Source organism: Pelodiscus sinensis, chromosome 2 (genome assembly GCF_049634645.1).
Source record: "Pelodiscus sinensis isolate JC-2024 chromosome 2, ASM4963464v1, whole genome shotgun sequence".
Classification (NCBI taxonomy): Eukaryota; Metazoa; Chordata; order Testudines; family Trionychidae; genus Pelodiscus; species Pelodiscus sinensis.
The window spans coordinates 216,625,677-216,647,602 of NC_134712.1; the positions used below are offsets into that span (position 1 = coordinate 216,625,677).

The window sequence follows — 21,926 nt, forward strand, 5'->3', positions numbered from 1 at the left end:
ATGAGGCTCCATCTCTGGACAACAGAGAAGAAAGAAAAACCCTGGAAGTAGAAATCTGTAATTACTGTAGCTCAATTTGCAGACAGAAGGCCAGATTTTGGCAAAGTACTTCCCCTTACTGCCCTTTGCATGTGGCCCCATCCCTCACACTTTCTAAGCACATTTACCTACACGCTGCAGTCTCTAGGACATGCTCGAGGAAAATGTTGGCACTCAGTTTGTCCATGCACATTTTCAACCGCTGCACATATAGCTAGAGTCTGCAGAGGTGAGACACATTAATATCACGGTCATCAGGAGCTCAAATCAAACAGGACTACTCATGATAGTCAAAGCTATGCCCAGTAGTCGGTTTTTGTAGGATTGAACCCTTACGTACTAGCTTACGCTCGGAAACAGGATAAGGGCGCTTTGTGTTTGGAATGGTTTGATGAAAACTTTGCTCTCTCTTATGTTTAATAACTCATTTAAATGTAAAGTATTTTAAAAAACTTTTTAGTCTAGTACATTGTTCTGATTGTGTTTGCATTCGCCTGTAACTGCACACTCTTATTTCTCATACAGACAATGGTTGATGGTAGTTATGAACAGTTAGGTGTCAATGGAAATTACATGGTAGCTTGTGATGGGTGTGAAATTAACGTGTCACCAGTGTATATGTACTGTACATCTAAAGTCCTGTACTATGATCTCTCAAATGCCATGCTATTTTATGAAAGAATATTATGACCACACAACTCTTTAAGGCATTAAGAAGTCAGTCTTCAGCAATTGCTTGTTGAGCACACAGTGAGGTAGATATTTTCAGGACACACAGGTATTTTCAGTATGACAAATTTGAGCCTCTACTGAAGTTTGAAATAAGGTAGTTTTCTATGAAACACTGCAAACCTAACTGACCACTAAATTGCCAATGCAAAATAACATTAGGTTGTTTTTAAAAATTAAAATTTTCCATTGATTAATACGAACTCATTTGCACCGACAAAGGTTTGTAATGATATTTCTCTCTATTCAAAGGAACAATGGGCTCTGTAGTCAAAAAGAAAATTAGGAGTCTAGTTTAAAAACCCTTCCCTTTCATTTTTTAAAACACAAAGTATAAAGTAGCTGGAGAGAATAACAGAGGGTATATCTACACTTGCACCCTAGTTCGAACTAAGGATGCAAATGTAGGCATTCGACATAGTCAATGAAGCGGGGATTTAAATATCCCACGCTTCACTTGCATGATCTCGCCGGTGTAATGAGGAGTAACGGTAGTTCGAACCAAAGGGTTTGGTTCAAACTAACGCATCCCGGCGCGCACTTTCACTTCTGAAACAGGTGTTGATCGGAGTAACGCGCCAGTGAGATCATGCTAATGAAGCGTGGGATATTTAAATCCCCGCTTCATTGATTATTTTGAATGCCTACATTTGCATCCCTAGTTTGAACTAGGGTGCAAGTGTCGACATACTCAGAGTGTGTTTGCTTTGGACTCTCGAGTCTCTAATGAAGAATAAATTATTTATCTCAACATCATGGCCAGATTTTGGAATGGAGGGTACGTGGGTTGATGCACAGAGATCAGGGAAGACTACATCACTCATCCCAGCATCGGGTTATGCTCCTTCCTACTGCCTCTCTTGGTGATGCAAAGCACCCCAATGGAAGGACAGAGAGAAATCAAGATAGTTATACAGAGACAGAAGAAAGCAGTGGTAGCACAAGAAATGCTAAAGCATGCACATTCTCTCTCTGCAGCAGCATCCACAAGGACGATTCTTAGTTCTCCTGATGGAAACTATAGCTCTGTACTATGGGCCAAGTCTAAATGGCCCAATTTGGCCCTGTGTTTGTTATTGGGAGGAGTGGGGGAATCAGAAATAGATATGATGTTTCAAGTTCCGCTCCCAAGCACATCAGTTCAGTCCTACTGAACTTAAAGGGTTTGCAAAGAGGAGCAGAATTTGGTGCAATGGGCTACATTCTCCACCGTTCTTATTATACCACAACTATCTTTCTTTAGGGCTCAATAATAACCACCTATCACAACATTTACAATGTTCATCTTCTTTTGATTTTCTATATTTGTCATTGTAGTTGGCTTTTTGTCTTAAAAACTTTGTAGAATGAGCACATGAAGAATTTTTTAATTATTTCAAAATTAGATGCCACATATTACCCAAGAAAAAAGTTTGCTTTGTCTGGGGAGGCATAGAAAACAATCTCCAGAGGAAATTCTTATGACTAAATCATTTCTCCATGTACGCAAAATGTTACATATTCAAAGTCGGACAGAAACTGGCACATCCACAAAACAAAAACCTCGCCTGTGCACGAGCTAATGTGTGTACACAATACTGCATATACAGCTACAGGATGTATATACAAATGCCAATCTCCACATGCAAACCTGGGGTGTTCTGAGGTGCATCAGTTGCATCTGGAAAGTGTAAATGCCCAGTTGGAGGTCTTCTACATTGAAAATGCAGTTGCACACTTAAATAGATAAACATGCCCTTCCCTCACAATCCCTGGCCACTTATTTCTGCTACTCATTTAGGCACTCAGTATTTTTTTAATTGTCCTGAGTATGTGCCACCTGTATAGAATGTGAAAACATATTGCAAGTACAGTTGTGCATGCAGTCAGTGCTCAATCACAGATTTTTGGCTCTAGCCTGCCCTTGTTTATGTGCTGTGCATCCCCGATTTATATGCAATTTAAATGAGAGAGCTATGTGAGAACTTTCTCATTTATAGGATAGAAGGAAGCCAGCAGCCAGCTGCAGGAACACTTGCAGGTAATACCCTTTATTAAATAGGTGTTTTCCATAAGAACTTTAAATCCCACAGAAAACCTTGCCACAGTGGGAACCGGGGCCTTCTCCATCCTGGAGCCACAATGTAGGGACTTATTACTGGAGAAGATGAGAGTGACTACAAATGGCTCGCTGCCTTCAGTACGCAGTGTCGAGCTTACTTGTACTTTCCAAAAACTGCAACTAAATGCAGCCGTGAAGAAGAAAGTGGGACCTGAACATAAAAGGAAAAGAACGAGAGAGAGAGAGAGAGAGAGAGAGGGAAAGGGGAGAATGAGGCGGGAAACAAAGAAAAACCCCTTCTTTTTTTAAAAGGAGAATCTAACCAGCTCAGATGAAACAGGAAGAAAATGAGCCCAGTGGCCTTGTGTGACTATGGCCTGCCAGAGAAGTGCTCACACACACAAGCAATGAAAGGTAGTATAGAAACCAGAAATTCACTGTCAAAGCTGGTGTTGCAAAACAGAATTAAAGTTGGTTTAAGTGGCTAGCTGAGGAGGAGCACAGAAGAAAGTGCAGAACAGGAAAAAGCAAACAAAAGCAGAATAATATGATAGAGGAGCAAAGGGCCTAATCTCTCTTCCCCCATCATCGCTCCTACAGCACCTCTCCATGCAAAACCTGCTATGGTTCTCCTCCTTCCAGAAAAGTGTCCTGGGTTTGCACCTTGAAAACCTTGTTTATATTTAAATATAATGTACAGAAACAAAATATTAACTGACTGCAAATATTTGCAGTAATTCATACTTAGGCAGCTGAGTGTTTCAAAGGGATCCTTTGCATCATTCACACATGAATTAATCTATGGGACTAGCATAATTAAAACTTTTGCTAGTTCACATTCTAATGATACCATCACAATTCCTGAGAGTCTGTCTTAACTCAGTGAGGCCTTCAAGGAGTTCTTGATCACTGTTCAAGAGATTACTTTCAGCAGAAATTGCAGCAGTAGGCAGATTGATGAAAACACAGTACATAGGTGTATACTGGGATAAACAAGCAGCCACTGGCTCTGTTCATATTAAGATTTTTTTTTCTAGTAGCAATGACAGTGTCAGTTGATAATTTCTATAAGTCACTGGAGTTCCTACTCCTCAGCATGATTATTTGTTCTTATGTTAATTTCTTTGAGTGCTTCACTGCACAGCCATTTTTCAGTGGGCTGCCAAACAACGGTTAGCCACTCCTCTTCAGGGTAACAGAACCCTGTCCACCATGATCACACTTCTCTGCTCAGGGCCAGCCTTGGACTAGAAGAGAAGGCAAATGATTCTTTTGCCCTCTCTGGCTATGTCTACACTGGTGGGTTCTTGTGCAAGAATGGCTGTTCTTGCACAAGAACCTGCAGAGCATCCACACTGCTTGCCTGCTCTTGCACAAGAAGAGTTACAGTAGTGCGTCAGAAGACAGGGCTTCTTGTACAAGTGCTATGCTGTTTTCTTACAAGCGTAAGCTCTCTTGCGCAGGAGCTCTTGTGCAAGGTGGCAATGTGGATACGCAGCAGGGTTTTTTGTGCAGGAAAGCCTTATGGCTAAAATGGCTATCAGAGCTTCCTTGCACAAGAGAGCATCCACACTGCCATGGATGCTCATGCGCAAAAGCACATCTCTTGCGAAAAGCACATGGCAGTGTGGACATGTTCTTGTGCATGAGTTCTTGCACAAGAACCCGCCAGTGTAGACATAGCCTCTGACTACTTGCTCATTTATCAACACAACATCTCCATACGTTCCAACACCGACACCAGCCTTGCCCTTCTGTTTCTTTACTTCTCTAACTAAAATCTCTGTACATTCTTCCGCGCCATGCCTCCAACAGGGACTGTCCTCCCTAAACTAATCTATAAGCATATAGATTAAAATATGCTAAGTAATTGGGGGATATTTGCTATCTATCAGAAACCCTTCCCCAAAATGTTGTTTGTAGGTTTTAACCCTCTGCTCCACCCTTTGTTTGTTCTTTAACATCCTAGAAAAGCTCTTCAGAGGAAGGCCTATGTACCATATAGTAGGGCCTGGGATATTGTGGGCATTACCACAATAGAAGTAATTTATAATAAAATATGTCTGCTGGGATCTGTACGGCCTGTGTCCCTTTGCCACCACTAGGTCTCAGCTGTTAATGTAGGGGACCACATCACAGTCGTCAACAATTACAAAAGTTTTGCAAGAGACATTATGCATATAAGATGGAGATCAAGGATCCAATGCCCTGGTCTTCCATTAAAGTTAATAACTAGTCTCGATCTCCAAAAAAAAGAGTGTGAAAAAGCATAGTCCTAGCCAGATTGCCCTGAGATACACATGTTCAATTCCAAGAGACATAAGTGATAGAAATGTAGCCGTGTTAGTCTGGTGTAGCTGAAACAAAAAACAGGACTATGTAGCACTTAAAAGACGAACAAGATGGTTTATTAGGTGATGAGCTTTCGTGGGCCAGACCCACTTCTTCAGATCAAATAGTGGAAGAAAATTGGCACAACCATATATACCAAGGAATACAATAAAAAAAATGAACACATATGAAAAGGACAAATCACATTTCAGAACAGAAGGGGGATGAAGGGGGAGGTAAATGTCTGTGAGCTAATGATATTAGAGGTGATAATTGGGGAAGCTATCTTTATAATGGGTAAGATAATTAATATCTTTGTTTAGACCTAGCCGTGAAGTGTCGAATTTAAGCATGAATGACAGTTCAGAGGATTCTCTTTCAAGTCTGGTGTGAAAAGGTCTTTGAAGCAGGATGCAGGTAATCAAGTCGTTGAGACAATGCTCTTTCTGGTTGAAATGGCAAGAAACTGTTTTTTCTTTGTGATCCTGCCTAATATCTGTTTTGTGGGCATTGATTCTTTGGTGAAGCGTCTGAGACATTTGTCCAATGTACATAGCAGACGGACACTTTCGGCACATGATAGCATAAATTATATTTCTGGATGAGCAGGAATGTGTTCTTGATCTTATAACTCAATTGGTTAGGTCCAATAATGGTATCAGCAGAGTGAATATGTGGACAAAGCTGGCAATGGGGTTTGTTGCAAGGGAAGGTTCCAGGGTTGGTATTAGTGTGGTATGTCCTGTGGTTGTTGGTAAGAATCATCTTGAGGTTAGGTGGTTGTCTATAGGAGACTATGGGTCTGTCTCCCAGAGCCTCTCAGAGTTTAGTATCCTGTTCCAGTATAGGTTGTAGTTTATTGATAATGTGTTGGACAGGTTTAAGTTGGGGGCTATAGGTGATGACAAGTGGTGTTCTATTGTTGGTTTTCTTGGGTCTGTCTTGAAGTAGATGGTTTCTAGGTATTCGTCTGGCTCTTTCAATTTGTTTTTTTATTTCTCCAGGTGGGTAGTTGAGGTTTACAAATGCTTGGTAGAGATCCTGAAGTTTCTGGTCTCTGTCAGTGGGATTAGAGCAGATGCAATTGTATCGAAGGGCTTGGCTATAGACGATGGATCGTATGGTGTGTTCTGGATGGGAGCTGGAGGCATATAGGTAACTGTATGAGTTGGTGGGTTTTCTGTAGAGAGTGGTGTCTAATTTTCCATTGGTGATTTGTACTGTGGTGTCCAGGAAATGGATGTCTCGTGTAGAATGGTCCAGGCTGAGATTGATGGTGGGGTATAGGTTGTTAAAATCTCTGTGGAATGTCTCCAGTGTTTCTTGGCCATGCGTCCAGATCATAAAGATGTCATCGATGTAGCGTAAGTAGAGAAGGGGTAAAGGGGATGGGAACTGAGGAAACGTTGTTCTATGTCAGCCATAAAGATGTTAGCATACTGTGGGGCCATGCGTGTACCCATGGCTGTGCCGCTGATCTGGAGGTATAAGTTGTTCTCAAACTGGAAATAATTGTGGGTGAGAACAAAGTTACATAGGTCTGCTATCAGATTGGCAGTGGTGTCCTCTGGGATAGTGTTTCTAATTGCTTGCAATCCATCTTCATGTGGGATGTTGGTGTATAGAGCCTCTATGTCCATGGCGGCAAGGATGGTGTTATTGGGGAGGTTATCAATGTTTTGTAGTTTCCTTAGGAAGTCAGTAGTATCTCGGAGATAGCTGGGGGTGTTGGTTGCGTAAGGTTTGAGAAGAGAGTCTACATAGCTGGATAAACCAGTAGTGAGCGTGCCGATACCTGAGATGATGGGATGTCCAGGATGTCCAGGTTTATGGATTTTGGGAAGCAGATAGAACAATCCTGGTCAGGGTTCAGAAGGTGTTTCTGTGTGGATTTGTTCCCGAGTAGTTGTAGGGAGCCTTTTAAAGAGACAGTGTAGTTTCTGTTGGTATTCCGAGATGGGATCAGAAGAGAGAAGTTTGTAAAATGTGGTATTGGAGAATTGTCTGGTTGCCTCCAGGTTATCGTTGGCCTTATTCATAATGACCACAGCACCCCTTTTGTCAGCTGGTTTGATTATAATGTCCGGGTTGTTTTTGAGACTCAGGCTGGCATAGTGTTCAGCACGCCTGAGATTGTGTGTCGCTTGTTGTTCGACACTTTACGCCTAGGTCTAAACAAAGACATTAATTATCTTACCCATTTCAAAGATAGCTTCCCCAATTATCACTTCTAATATCATTAGCTCACAGACATTTACCTCTCCCCTCATCCCCCTTCTGTTCTGAAATGTGATTTGTCCTTTTCATGTGTTCATTTTTTTGATTGTATCCTTTGGTATATATGGTTGTGCCAATTTTCTTCCACTATTTGATCTGAGGAAGTGGGTCTGGCCCACGAAAGCTCATCATCTAATAAACCGTCTTGTTAGTCTTTTAAGTGCTACATAGTCGTTTTTTGTTTTAAGAGACATAAGGTATTTGAAGCCAAAATATTGGCCTAGTGACTAACTTAGCCTAACTAATTAAAGTTTGAAGCTTCAGTAATTACAAGATAAATGTTCTAATGCTACCAAGCTGCTAAGAGCATCCAGTTTTTTTAATGAAAAGATATGCAGTAGGGTAATTCAGCCAGATCTTTGGCTTCTACAAACATCTTTTTGTTTTTGTTTTCAAAATGCAGCTGTTAAGAACATAAGAACAGCTATATTGGATCAGATCAAAGGTCCATGAAGCCCAGTATCCTGTCTTCCAACAATGGCCAATGCCAGATGCCCCAAGGAGAGAGAACAGAACAGGTCATCAAGTGATCCTTCTCCTGTCACCCATTTCCAGCCCCTAACAAACAGAGGCTAGGGACACCATTCTGGCTAATAAGTATTGATGGAATTAACCTCCATGAATTTATCTAGTTCTTTTTTTAACCCTGTTAAAATCCTGGTCTTCACAATATCCTCTGGCAAGGAGTTCCACAGTTTGACTGTGTGCTGCCTGAAAAAAAACTTCCTTTTCTTTGTTTTAAACCTACTACCTATTAGTTTCATTTGGTGACCCCTAGTTTCTATGTTATGAAAACAAGTAAATAATGTTTCCATATTCACTTTCTCCCTACCTGTCATGATTTTATAGACCTCTATCATATCCCCCCTTAGTCTCCTCTTTTTTAAGATGAAAAGCCCCAGTTTTTTTAATCTCTTTTCATATGCGACCTGTTCCAAACCCCTAATCATTTCTTGCCCTTTTCTGAACTTCTTCCAGTGCCAATATATCTTTTTTTGAGATGAGGCGACTACATCTGTACACAGTATTCAAGATGTAGGTGTACCATGGATTTATATAGTGGCAATAAGATATTCTCTTTCTTATTCTCTATCCCTTTTTGAATGACTGCTAACATCCTGTTTGCTTTTTTGACTGCTGCTGCACACTGAATGGATGTTTTCAGAGAACTAGCCACAATGACTCGAGGATCTCTCTCATGAGTGGTAATAGCTAAATTAGTTGCCATCATTTTGTATGTATAGTTGGGTTGTATGCATATTGGTTTCCAATATGCATTACTTTGCATTTATCATCTTTAAAATTCATTTGTCATTTTGTTGCCTAATCACCTAATTTTATGAGATCTTGTTGAAGATCTTCAGTCTGCTTTGTTCTTAACTATCTTGAGCAGTTTATCATCATCTGCTCTGTTCTAAGAAACATGTAGATGATGTAATGGAAAGAGTTTATAGATATAATTTAAAATACTAAAAGTATAATTGCAGGATTCTGAGTTTTCCTGCCTTATTAAAATGTTTTTTATTCATGATTGTTGGTCGATGGGATTCATTTTGTTTCTGAGGTACTGCGGAGAGCCAATCATGTTAATGGCACACAATATGACTAACAAATCAGAACGGCTCTTTCCAAAGCACCGTGAAATTAATAAATTAAATGTCTTATCACATTTCCATAGATTGTGTCTACTTCATGCTTTGATATTGTGCTCTTGAATAGCAGGATCAAGTTCTCAAGTAGAGAGAGACGTATGGAGCCTGATTCACAATTATACTATAGTCCCTTTATGCCATTCTGGTATTGCAAAGGGAGCAGGAATGTGTCCCTGATAATACCTCTTATACAACTAAGCAAGTACCCAGGCCTTGCTCCCAGCCTCCAGAATAGGAATGTGGTGATGGAGTACGGGGGGAGTTAATGGTGGGAAGGGGAAGAGCTAAAGCTAAGTGAGTTATTCTGTACCTTCCAGAATCCTACAGGGGGCCATGGGAGCAAAGCACAAATTACAGCAACCCTGTGGCTCCTCTGTATGCTAGATAAAACAGTGGCTTAAAGTAACTTTGCCCTCTCTTCATTTCTAACTTGAGTATGGGGGAAATGGAGAATTGCCCCCACCATACGAAAAATCAAAGTCTCATTATTCAGGTGCAAGAAAGAGGCTGGCCTAGTTCTTTCTGTTTACTTGGTACCTACTAAATTCACAATTTCCCCTTAAAAAGTATTTTCAGTAGAATCTTATACTCATTTATACCAAACACCCAGGGTAGTTAGATCCTCAGAGTGCAGAATATATTCTCATTTTTCTCTTTCTGGTCACAATAATTATTCCCTTCCCATTGTATTTTAAGGTAAAATTCCATTACTTTTTATTCTTTTTCTTTTTCTTTCCATTTAAGCTCAGTATGCACTGTATAGACAGTGGGTAGAATAAATGTGTTGTGAGACCACTTGCTTCAGTAAATGAAATTCTATTTAGGTTAAAACGATTTTATTGGTGGTAAATATGTCTCATGCCCATAAAACGCTACTTGGCATAAAATGAAGAGAAAGCTACTAAAAGCTATAGATGATGGTGGGATTGCATGCACTACAAACACCCCTTTCAATGGCTTCATTAAAACATTCAGAAAAAAAGAACTGGAACTGCACATGAAGCCAAAAAAAGAAAAAAGAAAAAAAGACATCAAAAGGCAGCAAATAAACAGGAGCCTTTTGTACCTACAATAACTTGTATTGATATATACAAGAAAGGACTCCCAACATATTTATATATGCTGGAACAGCTCTTACAAAAGATATAGAATTAATTTACAAAATACCTAAAGTATGGTCCTTCAGTGTTTTTATTCACATCTTCTACCCACTTAGCTACATTATATTCTCTTTTGAACCAGGTGTTTAAATACCTGCAGAAAGCAATGGAAGGAAGAGAGAAGGCAAAAGAAGAAGAGGAAGAAGAATAGAAAATCTGAGAACACACAGCACAAGCTCAGCAAGGATGTCATCATCCCCCAAATGCATGTGAGTATGGCACATAAATCAGTATGGATGTTGGGTGAGGAGTAGGCAATGTGTACAACTGCATGAGAAAATCTGAACTACAACAAGGCTCAAGTGCAGATAAGACAGGAACTGTTAGGGATGCCTCATTCATTGAACCTCCTAAGGGTGACATTCACCTCTATGCAGATGAGCAACAATTAGCACAAGGTCTATGCACCTCTGACATTGTCAAAATAGAGATGAGATTTTGCTCATCTCCTGCTATTTACTCTCTGCTGGGGCAGGTGTCTGCCCAGCTGAAGTGAATTAGAGGATGGAGGCTTTAAGTGCAGAAGAGCCTTGAGCTATCCCTCTGTACAGGGATGAATTTCAACCTCACCATTTAAAATGCTCTCTTTTTGTCACTTCTGGTGGCAATTTCTGTATACCTATATTGCGAAGGAAATTTGGTTTTAATAATTGTGTGTGATCTAGTGAAATTACAAAGAGTGCTGCATAATTGATTTGCTATTTTACAATGTAAAAACTTGATTAGCAAAAGAACCACTTAAAAACCATGTACGTATTAGTTGAAGTTAAATACAAACTATACAACATTATTAATTTATGTCATGGTTAGCAGTAATATTTCAACAGCTGAAAATTCTGTAACTAACTTCCCTTACCCACCAATAGAAAGTTCACTAAATTGTACTGAAACTTTTCCTCTTCTCCCTTTATAGTGTTAACAATAAAATGTGATATAGAAACTAATCAACTTGTTTGGTGCGATTTATATTCTGCATTTCTGATACAATAGTCTAACCTTTATTTTTATCAGTGTATTTATGTAAAAGGGATCAATACAATCTGAAATAGTAAATAAAATATAACAACAAAAAGCATTTTTTTAAAAAATATCTACTTTAGATATCTTTGGACCAAACCCCACAGCTCTTACTTATGTGAACAGCCTCCTGGATCTCATGTGTGTGAACTATTTCAACAAGGGATTGATTTTATGAGCATAAGTTAGGCCAGTTTTCTTTTTTCTTTTCTTTTTTTTTTTTTTTTTTTTGAAAACACAAACAAATGTTCTACAATATTCCAAACCATTCAGTCTAAAATGCAGTGCAGTTTTTGTTTTTTTAACTCCTTAGAACTCCTTTTTTGTTCTGGAACTTCATCTCCCTGCCCCGCATAAGCACAGCCACAGCTTCTCAAAAAGTATATGCCCTTCAGCCACAATTGCCTCTAACTTGCCTTTCTTTATTACAAATCAGTAGTGCTTTATGCTTTCCAACCTGGCTTCTTAGTGAAAAGTAAAAGTTAAAAGCTATGGTGCAGCCACAGATGAAGTACTAGTAAATTAACAGGCCAATGACAGTACCATTTGGATCCGCTGATACAGTTTTAACTGCTGATGTGGCTACAGATTTTCTGGGGAGTCAGCCATAGCTGCAGTACTTTTAACCTGCACTTTTTATTTGAAGGGGTCTTTTGATAACCATGAAACACTCCTGATCTGTCTTTTTAAAATTGAAACTAAAATGTAAAATATGGCAACAAAACATGCAGTTGTTGTACAATAATGTTTGTGAGCTTCCTAGGCCCAGTTACATATCAATAACCTCTATTCCTTCCTGCATATAGAAAGGTTTATATTACATCACTGCAGATCACTGAATGAGAAAGCTTGTCATGGGAAAGCTTTTTGATTGATCCTTGTAGTCATTTGTGCATCAGTCGTCATTGAAATCCAAAATGACTTTGAATGATAAATTCTCATTTGGAATAAATTTGTTGTTAAATCTAAGACTAAAACTAGACAGTGGCTTGATTTGGCTTGTAGCGCAACATGCAATAATGCAAAAGACCCAGAGTGATCTCACACCTCAGGCTGGCAAAGAGGAGGGTCGAGCTAGCGCTGCATCAGCAGGAGCGCCTCCAAGCGGCCAAAAGTGTTTTGCCACAGTGAAATTACTGAATACTCAGGGGAAGGTACTTTTCATGGGATAAAAATGGCAGCCCAGAGAAGGAACAGGTGAAACTGACCTGTGATCCCGATTCCCTGTCTGGGGGTGGTGAGAACCCCCTTGGCTTATGCCTTGGGTCGGGATTTGGTGGGCGTGAGAAAGCCCAGGCTCAGATACATGGGTTACCCTGCTGCAAAAACACAATATATAATAGAAAAATCTAAGCCAAATCATATTTATATCAACTATAACAATGAGGAAGATGCACACTTAGAGGAACAGTAACATGAATTAATGAGAACCAGTACTACTGCTAAATGGAGAAACACATCTCATTAGGACATGTTTTAACATGCCTCCATTTTACTCTCAGACTAATCAGAAAGTCTGTATTACTTTTCTTGGAGAATACTCCTTGATTTTAACAGAAAACTATTACTTTATCAGACCACTTAATCAATCCCATTATAGAAGGTTTGGAAGAACATGCTACCCTGTTAGTTAACATTTCCTTTTATGGGGTGAACCATGTAACTTCATTAAATAAACATTCCCAAGGGTTTTTTGACTCATCTGGAAGCAATTTAAAACTGACCAAATAGTTTTAGAGCTATGACATTAATCAGCAGCCTTACATCAACCAAAAAAAACAATCTGTTAGATTTCAAGGCACACACAAAAAGAATGTCTGGTATGTTTTACAGGAATTACACAAGATGCTTGCTATATGCCTCCTATTAATTTTAATGAGAGTCATATAGTTGAAAAACTACCCAGTGCTTCAGAAATTCAAAGGAAACAAACAGTTTAGTCTGTGAGCCAAATTCCAATCAGGTGCACAGCCGTGCACACAAAATAATGTATCTAATTTGTGCATGCAAGAACTGCAAGTGCATGCAAAAATCAGATAGGTGTGAAAGGAAATGTACATCTGCCTGTGGAAAAACTTGAATTCTGCACACATTCAGAGTATGGCATAAATAAGGCTCATAATGATTTAACAGTTTACAATGGATCCTGTTAACTTATAGGAGAGAATAGTGAGGTGTTGTCTTGTTTTCTCGTCAGAGTGTGCATTATTCAGCTCTGAGATGTCACATGGAAAGTATTCGAAATGCTATCCATTGTCTCCGGATATATTTAATTAAGGTTCTTCCATGTTTACCTGAGAAGTTAATGAGGTAAATTTGCCTTGAAAATGTTGCATGATCCTGAAAACAGCTGGCATCTCATTTTGTTAAACAACAAGTTTTTTAGTCACAGTTAGTAACAGATCATTCCTGGTTAGTTCTTTTCAAAATGGGATTTCATATTCCTAATTATATTCTCCGTGGGCCCCCATACACTTCTCTCCTCTCCTCACTGCAGGAGTGTTGATTTGGAGGATACGGTTTTGTGAAACTTGCTCACCTCATGGCTGATCTTCTTGCAGAGCAGATTCTTGACAAGGCGCCTTTGCAATCACCAACCTCTTACCCATTCCCAAATGAGACACCTTCAGCAGAAAGGGTGTCTCCCTAGCCCACCCAGCCTGGAAGATACCTTTTAGGAATACAGATGCTCCATCCCCTCCCTACAGATTGCTGCTCTACCCTCCGTTGCAGCAGTCTGAGACTCTCTCTTCAGCATCAGGTGCTACCATTACAGGGGAAGGAGATGCCTTCTGCTCTTTAACCTTATTAGAAATAGGATTCTCTTCCCAGATGGAGGCTGAGTTAAAAAAAAAAAAGATCTGTTTTCTATAGGCCAAATGCAGCTTTGGTTAAGCAGACACATCACCATACTCTTATGGAGTTGTGGCAGGTCTGAATTCATGGGCTGACGGTATTGTAGGTGGGGAAGGCATTGCCTTCCCAAATGGCAGCCTGGCTGTGCCCACACTCCGCCCACAAAATGTCTACTGTAGGCATACTGGGGCAGTGTGTTGCTGGCCCTGAGTGCCATCCTCCCCGTGCTCCAAGGCTGGAGTCATGGGCCGCTCACTGTCCCCGGTGCTCTGGGGTCAGGGAGGCTGTGGCTGTGCCGCCCACCTGCCCCGTGCTCTGAGGCTGGGGAGGCTGAAGCCACTTACCGCCCACTCTCCTTAGTGCTCTGGGATCAGGGAGGCTGAAGCCTGTTCACTCCCCTTCCTGTGGTAGTGGGGGGGCGGGGCAGGGCAGGGAGGCAGCTTGGTTTCAGAAGGGGCTGGGCCTCAGCAGAAGGGGTAGGGCTGGACCAACCACCCATCCCTGAATTTGATGCTGTGTTTTTCTGCCTTATTTTAAGAAAGAGAGCACAAAGCGAGTTTCTAAAGAAGAACTTGCAACCTCATCTGCACTCTGCGCAGTTTAGTCAAATGGGCTATTCAATTGTCAAACCAAATAATCAACATTCCAGTAAGAGTATATCATCACTAAAGGCAGAGGGGTGCTGGAGTCAATGGACAGATAAACTCCTCAAAGGAATTTAGGAATAATGTTACTGATATTGTAGAGTCATTCTTGACCATGCAATGCTGTAGCTATTACAGGTCTCAAACTACTAATTTTTGTAATTTGTAACAAGGTTCACTATGTGAGGTTATTCCTCTTCAGCTCATCTGATGAAGTGGGTTTTGCCCACAATATATATATAGTATCAATTTGTTAGTCTCTAAGGGCATCAAGGAAATCATTTCGAAATACTATATTTGAAATAATAACTCCCAAAATACCTAACTATTCCCTGAGGAAAACAGCAGTATAGATTTCGAAATAACAGGCTTGGTAGTGGGGACGCTTCACTAATTATTTTGAAATAAGGGGAGTTATTTTGAAATAACTCCCTAGTGTAGACCAGGACTGTGGTGCCATAGAACTACATGTTGGTTTTAGAAACCTATGTATGCAATTGAACTTGAAACACTCACGTTTTGAAATAAACTCAAAAACTTTTAGCTGAAAAAGGCAGAGCCAACAGAAAATCTGTCAGTGTTAGCTTCTAGCAGGATTATTATCAAACCTTCTGCCAGCACGGGAGATGCATTGGTACTGATAACACGGGAAGAAGAAATAATCATTTCTGTCTCAGTCAGAGAACTATACATTCTTACGTGGCACAACAATAAGGGAATATTACTGGAAAATGTTTGATAACGTATGATAGGTTATGGTTCCAGATATTTACCATCCTTTCATATAAAAGGTATTTAATAAATTAAAATAAAGAAGGCAAGAAAGCAAATTAAATAATTCTGTAACTATCTATGTGAAGCTTGCACACATAGGAGAGTTTTACAAATGGGCTCAATTACTAATATGTTTACATTATACCTACATGCCCATTTCTTTATTTTTCCCTGACTGGACCAGATCCCAAGCCCATTGAAGTCAATGAAAATGATGGCAAAGACTTCGCATGGACAGTTCTGATCCCAGTGGTTTGAGAAGATATTCTATGTCAGACATGATGGATTAATGCAATAAACTGTGTGTTCTCGAAGCATGGTGAGTTTCCTCAAACCTCTGGGATGGGAGTCAGAGATAGGAATGTATGCCCCTAGAAGGAGCTGTGTCCTCTACAGAGGTGCCATCTGGGGTGAGGGAAAAGAAAAGAAAATATGGTCTCGGAAATTCACTACTGAAACAGGACACTCAGCAATAGCAGTTTACTGTAGAAAGGAGCCTGTCGTGACGTTGCAGGCTGTCTCCAATGGTAGGGTTTGCTATAGGCCTGACTGTGAAGAAGAAAAGTAATAGTTAATTGTTTTAAAAGAAATTATATGAGGTTAAAAACACATTTGTTAGACATTTACCAGACTGCCAGTGAGTGCTTTGAGTGGGCTGCAGGAAATGCCTATAGTTTCTACTTTAAAAGACTCAATATAAATAAAAGTAGCATTAGTTTATAAACTGTTCTTTTCTGCTTTGCTGTTAAAAGGGTCAGTCAGACTTACTCAGTTGAATTAGACCGTGGCCTATATCTTTTGCCTCTGATTTTCTTTCTGTTTCCTCCTATATTACCTGAAAGAGATCAGAGGATAAAAGCAGACCAAATAATATCTTGAAACTTAAATGTACTGCATGTCAAAAATGCTTATAATTCTTGTATGTTACTTCCCCACCAAACTAATGATATCGGCATCTTCAGATATTCAAAAAACATGAGTGAGGCCTCTTCAAAAAATCATGAGCATTTAAAAAATATAATACATTTTATTATGTTTATTTGAATTCTGGTTTCTGAGTCCATAGGATGCACCTGGGTCATATTTTCAAGCTTTTCTCTGCAACTGAGAGAGAGATGAATTTAAGTTTAAAAAAAGTAAAAGCTGAAATTCTCACCCGGTCAGCTCCTGCCAGGAGCTGGGGGTCTCAGATACACACTACATATTGTGAAACTCACAAGACAAACACCAGGGTTGGAAACACTGAGCTTATCTGCGGTGGATTTCTCCACATTTTTCATGTCCTTTATACCATCATATGCTTATGCTACCAGCACTCCTAGCTACCTTCGAGACACCACCAACTGAGGAAACTACAAACATCAGTAATATTCCTGAAAATGCCCTATCCTGGCCACCGTGTATGTAGAAGCTCTTTATACCAACATTCTACACGATAATGGATTACTGGCTGTCAGAAACACTATCCCTGATGACGCCACTGCACACCTGGTGACTGAACTTTGTGATTTTATTCTCACCCACAATGATGTCCAATTCGGGGACAATTTATATCTTCAAGTCAATGGCACATCCATGGGCACTTGCATGGCCTCACAATATGCCAATATTGTAATGGCTGACCTCGAACAATGTTTCCTCAGATTCCTAGCACTCTTACTCTACTTATGCTACATTGATGACATCTTAATCATATAGACCCACGGGAAGGATACCCTTGAAGAATTCCACAGGGATTTCAACAACTTCCACACACCATCAACCTTAGCCTAGACCAGTCCACACAAGAGACCCACTTGCTTGACACCATAGTACAGTTAAATGATAGCCACATTTCTACCACCTTATACTGGAAGCCTATCAAGCATTATACATACCTACATGCCTCTAGCTTTCATCCAGGACACATTACCTGATCCATTGTTTACAGGCAGGCCTTAAGATGCAACCGGATTTGTTCCAATCCCACAGACATAGACAAACACTTACAGGATCTCTATCAGGCATTCTTAAAACTTAAATACCCACCTGGGAAAGTGAAAAAAAAACAGATTGACAGAGCCAGGTGAGTACCCCACATCAGCTGCTTCAAGATAGGCCCAACAAAATAAACAACAGAATACTACTCGTCATCGCCTACAGTCCCCAACTTAAACCCATCTAGAGAATTATTAACAATCTGCAACCTATGCTGGAAAACAATCCTTCACTCTCAGAGGCATTGGGGGACAGGCCAATCCTCACCTATAGATAACCCCCTAACCCAAAACAAATTATTTCCAGCAACCACGCATAACACCTCAGACACACTCATCCAAGAATCCACCCCAGCAATAAACTCCGGTGCCAGCTCTGTCCACACAGCTACACAAGCAACATCATCACAGGACCTAACCACATAAGCCACCACATCAGAGGCTCATACAACTGCACATTCACTAATGTGATCTCTCATCTCTGCCATCAAGTGTCAGCAATGCCCCTCTGCCATGTATACTGGCCAAACTGTACAGTCTCTACAACAAAGGATTAATGGACACAGATCAGATATTCATAATGGTAACACATATAGAAATCTTTTAACTTGCCCGGACACTCATTAATGGATTTAAAGGTGGCTATTCCCTTGCAAAACAATTTCAGGAGTCAACTAGAGAGAGAATCTGTGGAACTAGCCTTTGCATGCAAATTTGATACTATCTTGTATGGCATGAACAAAGACATGAACTGAATGGGCCATTATATTCAACACCCAAATGACATCAAAAGCTAAGAATCAAGTACTTACAGCCTAGTCTATTAGCTTTATTTAGCATGGATATTTTAATTGACAGGGTTTCCCCCCACCCCCTCTCTTTCTTTCTCTCTCATCCCCCTTTCCCCTCTTTTTTCTGATTTATATTTCAAACTCGGGGCCCCTTAGTCTACATTTGTCATCTAAAAAAGGGGGTTCTGCCCATGAAATCTCATGATACTATTTATATATTTTTGTTAGTCCCTAATGTGCTACTGGACAATTGTTTTTTAAGTTGTTTTAGTTACAGACCAACACATCTATCCCTCTCAGACTTTTAAACAATGCAGGAAAGTCAGAGATGTTTCTATCCTCCCCCCTGCAAGAGAAATTAAGACAATCCACAATTTGGATTTTTAGTAATAATCTCGTATTAGAACTTGTCCTTGGTGATCAGTGACACTTAGGGGAAGGTTTTCAAGGTAGTTAGCACATCAAGATGCATATTGCTGCCTAGTGGGAATTTTAAAAAACATTTAAGCATTAAAGTTAATGGGAGTTAGGTACCTAACCTGCTTAGGCACTTTTTGAAAATCCCACTTAGGGTGTGTCTACACATCAGAGCTTAACTCGAAATAAGCTATGCAAATTGAGCTACGTCAATTGTGCAGCTTATTTCAAAATAGCTTATTTCAAACAGGAGAGCATCTACACAGCACTTATTTTGAAATAAAGCACGCTTCCTCTAACTTCCGTTACTCCCTTACAATGAGGGTTACAGGAGTTGGAGTAAGAAGTCCTCCAGCTTGACAGTATTTCGACATTATGTAGAAGTAACTGCCTGCTGTGTAGACGTGAACTAAGTTATTTTGAAATAACGATAGTTATTTCAAAATAATGTCACTGTGTAGACATAACCTAAGTGTCTGCCTGCATCTTTAGGTGCCTATATAGCTTTAAAAATTTGGTCCTCAGAATTGTATTTCCAGAATATAGTATTTCCTCTTTTGATATATTTAACCTGTTTACCATGATTAGCTGATTTCAAGCCACAGGAATAAATCCCAAAGGAATTTACTTCATTGTTAAGATCTTAAATATACATCCTAGTCTCTCTCTTTAAAAAGCTGCAGTAGGACCACTCTGATGCTCTTGTGTGCAATTCAATTTGAGGGCTCAAAATCTTAATTTTTCATACAAAAATAAAACTAGGAGGTATTTTGCTCTGATTTTTTTTCATCTGATGTATCACCTCCCTGTATTCTCACAGGTATTCCTTTCCAAGGCAAACTGACTACAATCAATGGTGTGGCATGTTTAGGCCTCACCCATTCTGGTCAAAGGCACAAAGAAAACGGAATTAGCTATATCGCCCTAGTGGACACAGATCCAGTGTATCTACATCCCAGGCCGACTCCATCCCTACAGACTTTGAATGTAGGCTAGTATAGATGGGTAGGAGAAGTGATTGAAGGATGTTCAGATAATCACTTGCTTGTGGACAAGTTCTTGGGGAACATTTCCAGCTACAAGAGCTTAAATTGCTTTAAACTCTGCATGAGCTGTGGCCAGCATAAAACCAGTCAGGGTATGTCTACACTACCCCGCTAGTTCGAACTAGCGGGGTAATGTAGGCATACCGCACTTGTAAATGAAGCCCGGGATTTGAATTTCCCGGGCTTCATTTGCATAAGCGGGGCACCGCCATTTTTAAATCCCCACTCGTTCGAACCCCGTGCCGCACGGCTACACGCGGCACGAACTAGGTAGTTCGAACTAAGCTTCCTAGTTCGAACTACCGTTACTCCTCGTGGAATGAGGAGTAACGGTAGTTCGAACTAGGAAGCCTAATTCGAACTACCTAGTTCGTGCCGCGTGTAGCCGTGCGGCACGGGGTTCGAACGAGTGGGGATTTAAAAATGGCGGTGCCCCGCTTATGCAAATGAAGCCCGGGAAATTCAAATCCCGGGCTTCATTTACAAGTGCGGTATGCCTACATTACCCCGCTAGTTCGAACTAGCAGGGTAGTGTAGACATACCCTCAGAGACTCGGGAAGCTGTAAATGGCTCACTTGTGGTTTCCTCCCTATAAGCCAGGGCTGGACAAGAGGCCTGTCAGCAGGCCAGATCCAGCCCACCTAGCACTTTCATCTGACCTGCAGCAGCTCCTGATCCTGCCACTAACGAGTTGCCTGGGATTTGCCAGGGAGGCGCAGGCCCTTTCAACTCCTACTGTTTAAAGGGCTTGCACCTTCCCCATGTCTCCCAGGCAACGTGTTAGTGGCGGAAGCCCTTTCAACTGCTTCTGTTTGAAGAGCTTGCATCTTCCCTGCAGCCACTGCAAGCCCTTTAAATAGAAGCAACTGAAAGGGCTCGCAACTCCCAGCTCCACCGCTAACGCGTTTCCTGGAAACCACTGGGGAGGCATGAGCCCTTTCAACTCCTGCTATTTAAAGGCCCTACCCCTTCTGTCCTACACCTCACCCCCTCCAGGGTGGCCCACGACCACTTTGGAAATCTGTAAAGTGATCCCCCCCCTTAAAAAATTATTACCCACCCCTGCTATAAGCACAGCAGAGAATTTGGGCCATTATATCTGGATAAGGGTACCTCTTACTTGAATATATGCTGCATACAAGTTTCAGGTTTACACTCAAATGACTGATTTTAAATTGCAGTTTGCCCATTGCCACAGATGTAGAATAATTCACCTCAGAGTTGGAGGATTCAAAATCTGCTTTGAGTGATACTGCAAAACGTAGAAGTGTGTTGAGCTGTTAAATCCGAACTCCCAGGTTAATAACCAAATGTGCACAATTTTAGGAGTTTTGTTCCTTTCCAAAGAACAGTTAAATTGTCAGCATAGTGATGATGACTTTCAGGCAGATTCTGACTGTAATCAGTACAAAGGTTCTCTCTTACCTTGCCAGGAGTTACTTCTAGGTCTCCCATTTTCACAGATGTCCGAAATATGCTTTGTGTCTGGAATCCTTTCACTCCATGAATGAGATAATCCATTTGACCTGGAATAGGAAGGCTCGTATGTGATTATTGTTGAGTTAACTGTTAATAATTAAATATTGGTTTGAAGAGTTAGAAACATTTACATTTCTAGTGCTGGGTCACAACACAAAGCCTAAAGGTCTGTCTGCACTAGCAGAGTGCCTATTTTATGGGTAAGCATGGCCACTAAGCTTTGCTAGTACTGTCCATTCTCACAGTGATTCAGTGTGTCCACTTTCACTAGCTTAGCTTCTGTAAAGTGTCCACTTATAGCACTTCATTCTGCTGTTACTATCTTAATGCACTGCAAGTTTTGCAAAGCATCTTTCCTTCTACCTGCTCCTAGCTGTAGCATGCCCTTCATATTTAACTGTGCTAATTTCCTGATTTAGTCCAGTCATTGGTTTCATCCTGACTGAGAAATAAATGCTAAGTTCTCACACAACTAGAGAGAAACATGATGATGGATGGTGGCGAGGAAGCGTCCCCATCACATTTGCTCTACTGCCTGTAGTCCAGGATGATCACAGGAGCACCGACACACCTAGGCAGGGAGTTCTAGAGCTCATTCTCAGCTGAATACAAGGATATGGATCTTTTTCTTTCTGTTAGCTGGAGACTGCAGTGTGCACTGGCAGGCCAAAGTTATGACTGAGCGTGGTCTGCATA

General features: G+C 40.6%; 1 protein-coding gene across 12 annotated transcripts in view; it reads right to left on the bottom strand.

Annotated features, from left to right (window-relative positions):
* ADAM22 (ADAM metallopeptidase domain 22) overlaps positions 1-21,926 on the bottom strand; it is a 203,167-nt gene that overhangs the window by 8,533 nt on the left and 172,708 nt on the right. For 4 of the 12 annotated variants that reach the window (XM_075922415.1, XM_075922413.1, XM_075922420.1 and 1 more), the window contains 3 exons: positions 21,177-21,277; positions 16,289-16,355; positions 12,455-12,565 (listed from right to left, as the gene is read on the bottom strand). In XM_075922415.1, coding sequence (XP_075778530.1) covers positions 12,455-12,565; positions 16,289-16,355; positions 21,177-21,277 — 279 coding nt within the window. Of the gene's footprint in view, positions 1-10,236; positions 10,324-12,454; positions 12,566-16,284; positions 16,356-21,176; positions 21,278-21,926 lie in introns of those variants that run through there. The other 8 variants (XM_075922419.1, XM_075922416.1, XM_075922423.1 and 5 more) reach the window with 3 other exon arrangements.